At 35.2% G+C, this 6,297-nt stretch overlaps 1 protein-coding gene across 2 annotated transcripts in view; it reads right to left on the minus strand.

The window, feature by feature from the left end:
* The window catches only part of LOC104723819 (TBC1 domain family member 13), a 5,047-nt gene continuing 618 nt past the window's right edge, over positions 1,869-6,297 (minus strand). Inside the window, exons 1-9 of one of the 2 annotated variants that reach the window (XM_010442230.2) lie at positions 5,574-5,990; positions 5,370-5,462; positions 5,069-5,173; positions 4,324-4,476; positions 3,541-3,639; positions 3,273-3,401; positions 2,952-3,131; positions 2,563-2,679; positions 1,896-2,322 (exon numbers count right to left, since the gene is read on the minus strand). In XM_010442230.2, the coding sequence (XP_010440532.1) occupies positions 2,167-2,322; positions 2,563-2,679; positions 2,952-3,131; positions 3,273-3,401; positions 3,541-3,639; positions 4,324-4,476; positions 5,069-5,173; positions 5,370-5,462; positions 5,574-5,894 (1,353 nt within the window). In that variant the 5' untranslated portion in view covers positions 5,895-5,990 and the 3' untranslated portion in view covers positions 1,896-2,166. Of the gene's footprint in view, positions 2,323-2,562; positions 2,680-2,951; positions 3,132-3,272; positions 3,402-3,540; positions 3,640-4,323; positions 4,477-5,068; positions 5,174-5,369; positions 5,463-5,573; positions 5,991-6,297 lie in introns of those variants that run through there. The other variant, XM_010442231.2, reaches the window with a different exon arrangement.

Below are 6,297 nucleotides of genomic sequence, written 5' to 3' on the forward strand. Positions count from 1 at the left end.
CTTATTTTTTCTTATAAAAATTAAATATCAAAATAGAATCTCAAATACTAAACAAAACAAACTAAATATAACAAACAAATGGTCATGAATTATATTGCGGGTTGAAAATTTAATATAAACATTTAGCCGTACAAACTGTCGGAAAATTTAGTTATTTCTCTATTTACAAAACATCTAATATTTAATTAAAAAAATATAATATAAAATATAAATTATGATAAAAATTATATGTACACAGTAATTTTAGTAATTTTAGTAATTTTTTATACAAAGTATGAAATAATGTGCATTATTTGTAATTCTAGGTCATTTTAGTAATTTTTTAAAAGTTAAGAAGTCTATTATCAAACAACAGATTTTTCATTACATTAAAAAGTTTGTCGTAACCTGAAACAAATCTGTTAGAACTAGATGTCAAACTAGTAATTATTTTCCTGTTTAAAAATCTGTCGCTTTACGACAAACTTTTAACGAAAAAATAAATCTGTTGCAACTATGAAAAACAAATCTACCACACATTATAACAAATTTGTCTAATATTATGAAAGTCTGTCGTGATCAAAAATAAGTTTGTCATGAAAAATAAATCTGCTGTTAAAAATAAATCTGTCATAACACTCTTCAAATAAATCTGCCGGCCAAAATAAGTCTGTCAGAGAAAATCTGTCATGGATAAAAAATCTGTCGTTTACACACAAATCTATCACAACTAGTCCGACAGACTTTGTATAATTTTTTTTTTAAAATCCCTGGAAAATTTAATCAAGGGTAAAATTGACTTCTTCTTTTTTCCAACAAAGCAAGAAAGGGTATTTTAGGTATGAAAATAACCCAACTAACCTTCAAATTTTATGAGTTAGTTTAGCAATTAACTTCTTAATTTGGGTCAAGCTAGTTTTTTTCCCTTAAATTATATCTTAATCATTTAGAACAAAAAACATTGAGTGTGAGACAGGAATGAATACTATCGAAACACTTCCTGATAAAATATATACTCCCTCTCCATCACAATACATAGGTATATGATTTTTTGTATATTTTTATCAATTAATATTTGAAAATTACAAATTTCAAAAATCATTTATTGAGAATTTAAAACTTTGATGAATTACTATTGGTTAATAATTATGAAGATATGTTATTATGAATAATAATGCATTTACTACTAGACATTAAATATTTTTCTTAATTTATGTGAAAGTCATCAAAAAAATCATCTATTCTAATACAGATGGAGCAAAAAATAATTTTGGGTAAGAGCTAAACATATTTTTCTGTAGTTATTTAATTCTCAACTTTGGAACAGACAAATGTCTAGTTTGAGACACAAACGATTATTTCAAAAGTTTTGGGGAAATTTTTTTTATTAAGCCCTCGCTATTTTATATTTGAGCGTTTAATACCCGGTCATATATATAGATACAAGCAAAGAGAGATCAAAATGTATTATGTTGTCGAGGAAAAAGAAAAAAAGGAATTATGTTAGTCACTTATGTTTAGATCTGCTTAATGTCTCAAGAGAAATCGCCAGTCTTCATAGTTCAAACAAAGAATCCAACCATAGATCAGGTATCGAACTAAGCAAGACCAATCCGTTTATCAATCCTTCAACAGAGTCTTAAAATTCTCCAGGAAGAAGAAGATAGTAAGCAGCAAGAACAAAGCAAACCAGAAAAGAAGAGAAGAGAAGGAAGAGATATAAGAGTCTGGATAACGAAGAATCATAATCAAGACTAGTGAAATTGTTCCACATCTCATTTCTCTGGTTTCCTACTTTGCTCTTCGTAAATATCATTTCCTTTATTGGACGAAAATGAAATGGTACAAATATTCATCAGCAATCACTTCTTGATTGAGCTTTACGAATATTTTTTAATCAAATCATTTACCAAATCAAACTAAGAAAGTTTTGTGAATTGATCAAAGCAAATTATAAGAAAGACAAAATCCTAATTCTAACTCTCTCTCTCTCTCTCTCTCTCTCTCTCTCTCTCTCTCTCTCTCTCTCTCTCTCTCTCTATATATATATCTCTGTTACACACCAAGACCATCAGTCTTTAACACTACTGAAGCAGGGTTTGATCTGAGATTTTCTCAGGCGGCTAAAGTTATCTTACACATAATGTACAGCGCAGAGTTTATGGAGGAAAGGGAGTGCTCAAGATTTTATGTAGAGCGTAATTTGTCTGCCACATAGAGCATATGACTGATGTTTGAAGGAGGATAGTTCTGAAGAAGTTTGAGGTTTGACGTAAAATCTCCAGCAAGCAAACGCCTTCGAACTAGAATCAACATTGCACAACATATCCGTAGCAGCGTCTCCTGCAATTAAATTCCAGATCACTTGTTAGCTTTTTATCTTACAAGACAACAGGATCCAATTAACTCAATTCTGCTATCGTAACTTCAACAAGCATATGTTTTAATGGCTAAAACTAAAACCATGCTGCTCAGACGTATTGAAACCTTAAATAACTCTCACAAGAATGCAACATTTAAATTATTGACCTCATTCACGACTTACAGAAGCTGAATAGTGAATAGTAATAAACTGAATACTACCTGGGGACCTTCGGGGTCGCTTAAGAGTGTGTCCCAGATGTGAAGGCTTTCCACGAAGTTGAACTCTTGAGTCAGTAGGAGTGTGATCCATCTGAACGCATAAAATTGCGGATTTATCTGAAAATTGACACATAAGTCTCAAATATCACAACGCTGAAACATTTAAACAGAATACAGAAGCTCACAAACTTTCAAGGTTCTGAAAAGTGGTACACACTCATTTTGATTGTTTTTAATCTAGTAATTAGGGTAGATAAAAACTTAGCTTCAGCACAACATTCATGCAGCACATTAACCAGCAGCATTACATACTAGCAATATCTTCTAATCAGAGACATAATTAATGAAAATAGCAAGACGTCTTATCAGCCAAAGTTGTTTGATATTACTTTAGTTGTGACTTCTAAATGACGCCAAAGTTCCTCATCATGATGCTTCAAGAGTAACGACAGCCTTGTTATAGTGTAGCGTATACCCACAACACTGTTATCGAGTTGTTGACAGAAATTATCTCGAAACCCACTCATCAATTCAACAAAACAGAAAAATGCATCTGATTCAGCAAACGCCTGCATAACTTAGAGTGCCAGTGTTAAGCAAATAAGATGAAAGAGTGGCGTGTTACCCAAACGAGCCAAAAAAGGTAGACAAATGTGAATACATATCAACTAAGAAAAATTAATAGTATATTATCATCGACAAGTACTTACTGCATATCCTTTATCTGGGTCGTTTTTAAAAATGTAGTAAATAGGTGCCAATATCTCATTCATCCCTTGTACATATCTGATGCCAGGATTCAACTTTGCAAAAATAGTCAATACGTTCTTCAATGCATCCTGGAGATGCAAGACATGTCAGCCAAAAAACTATCATTACCCATATGTTTTAATCATCCTAAACGCTGACGTCAAAAAAACAAAAAATACATATATATCATCCCAAACGCTTTAAATTATAGCGAAACCAAAACCCAACCTGATTAGCTTTTGCAACCGCTGAATCCCCAGAGAAAAAGTGCATGTCTGGATGAGTACGCATTACATCACGGTCAATTTGTTCCAAGACTTCTGTGTCCTGAATAGTATCAACTTGAAATTAGGAAGGTCATTTCAAGATCGGAATTACTATTTTAAGGCAGGAAGATAGAATATATTTTCATAGTGACACCATGTGCAGCATTATTAGTCATGCTTTTACAGCAGAGAGTAGTACAAAGTCCAAAAGCATGGAGCAGGGTACACAAAGCCTTGAGAGAACTAAAAGCTTCAGTCAGAACCCTGTCTTTTTGTATGCCTATGGAAATCCACACCATTGTGATAAAAGTCTGCCTATGCATTTTTTCTCAATGTGACAAGGCACCCTATACAAATATTTAACTGTTGCAAACCTAAACTATCCCAATACATAAAAACTGAAGTTACAGATATTCATAGGAAAGTTGGTTTTCAGGCTTTAAGTGAGAGGCTGTACTTCTCCAGTTCCTATACCTCTCCTAAATCTGCTTTTAAAGCAGACAGGAAAGTGTGGCAAAAGCATGATACGTGAAAATAAATCAAATTATTGGAATTGCATTAATCAACTATAACATCCCCATAACTGAAAGATCATAAAGTCAGCTATATCATCCATGATACTACATCTAAAACTTTCAGGCAAAATATATAATTCGATAATAAGTTAATAACCTCTAAGCCTGTTAGTTGTCTAACAAAAAAGATAATATTTTTCGATATCTAAAGCCGCAAAATCTGAATATACCTTGAAAAAATTATTCCATAAGCTTGTTGTTCCAAGACTTAAGGGATGATCCTCATGAGTTATCTCTGACCTTGAAAGGGCACCAGGGCTTTCGATTTTGGGGTCATTACTATCACCGCCCTTTGATTTATCCATTTTCCTTGTTACTTCTGACTAACTAGCCGCAAAAATATATAGAAACCAGGTTAATCCTAAACTGAAAACAATAACGAAACATGAAAAAGGAAGAAATGTCATCCACATAACATAAGCACTTCCTACAATGACCGACCTCTTTATCATTAACTACTATCTATACTATATCTTCTAATAGTACCTTTAGGAAGTATCACATGCCCAATGGCCTAGATCAATCTGCTTAGTCAAACGCATGACACCTATTTAGCTGGCATCATATTATATACATACAAGTTTCTGGATCGAAATAATAAAAACCATGCTTCCCCATTGAACATCACTAAATTTTACTTGGTCAACAGATCACCTACGTGACAGACAATAGCGTATAATAGCAGTGCAGTTTTTATCATCACACCCTTAGCTAGTGACAACAGATATGTCTACTTCATCGCTCGTTTCGCAATGGCAACTGTGTCTATATATTGTAAGAATGGCATCCACTCTAGTCACAACTTTGATGAACTATCTCCATGAGCAAAAGAGAACATAGATTAAGCCCATCATGTATCTCTTGAGAAACCAATCAATAAAGTGTCGGAGTATCAAATAACCAAAATGGACTTACAGGGTTCATCAAAAGCTCCTCTTTGAACTGCTTGTACTGCGACCTTTTCTTAGCTAACTCAGAAGACCACAGGGAGCGGTCCGGTGACAGATAACCCAGTAAAAGCTGTCACATGCAAGAGAACAGTATGAAGCGTAAACTGACAGAAGCGGACACCAGATCTTTATAAAATTCCATTCTCGAAAACAAGAAATGACAAAAAAAAACATCTACCATAACAATAAAGATCCATACTTATGCCACCCGTACATACACATTCGTTTCATTTGCTAATAACCAAAATCATAAGCGAATGCATTACCTTCCAGACAAGGGAGCGAATTCCAGCATCATCAGGTAAACCTTGAGAAGCTATTTTCCTCAATTCCTTTAAGTCTATCACCTTCTTCGATAGCTGGTAAAAATATATATCCAATATTTAGACTTTAAGGTAGTACTAAATCACACAGAACAAAATGAATCAAATTCAAAAATGCACAGACTGAGCATATAAGGCACTACTAACCTCAGCCACGACTTGCGCTTTTCGAGAAACATCCTCAACCGAAGAAGCTGCTTGGGGAGTATCGATTCCAGCTCCACCATTACTGGTCCCATTCTGCAAATCGTTAATCTCAGATTTGGAAGGAGGACGAACCGGAAGAGGTGGAGCTGGTGCGGTGGAAATCGCGGATGGAGAGGGAGAGAGAGGCGGACGCTCGACGATCGGAGGGGTGACGGAAGTGGCGGGAGGATTGCGGAGGAGACGATCGTCGATGGGAGGAGGAGGAGGAGAGGAGGACCAGAGAGAACTGTTGAGCCACTCTGGGATACCTTTCTTGGCCATGGATTCGATTTTGGAAATGTTTTGAGTTCTCTCTCCGTCTGGCGTCTACTCTCGACGACGGAGAGGTTAAACCAAATAAATGTGCAATCTTGTCTCCGGTACAATTTACATACCGATGATTAGATTATTGGTCAATCGTAAATTTTAATGGGCCTAGATACGAGTGGACTTAAGCCCATTTGTTGGCAAAGAAGAAGGAGGACCTTTTTTGCTCTCGCTATCTGAGACTGAGACACAGAAAAATGGCGGCGGCGGCGGCGAAAGCAGCGGTGGTTTTGCCACGGCCGGTGACGTTTGTGACGGGAAACGCCAAGAAGCTCGAAGAGGTCAAAGCTATCATCGGAAATTCAATTCCTTTCAAATCTCTCAAACTCGACCGTGGGTACCCATTTCAATTTCTCTC

The sequence above is a fragment of the Camelina sativa genome, chromosome 11, assembly GCF_000633955.1.
Source record: "Camelina sativa cultivar DH55 chromosome 11, Cs, whole genome shotgun sequence".
In the NCBI taxonomy this organism is placed as follows: domain Eukaryota; kingdom Viridiplantae; phylum Streptophyta; class Magnoliopsida; order Brassicales; family Brassicaceae; genus Camelina; species Camelina sativa.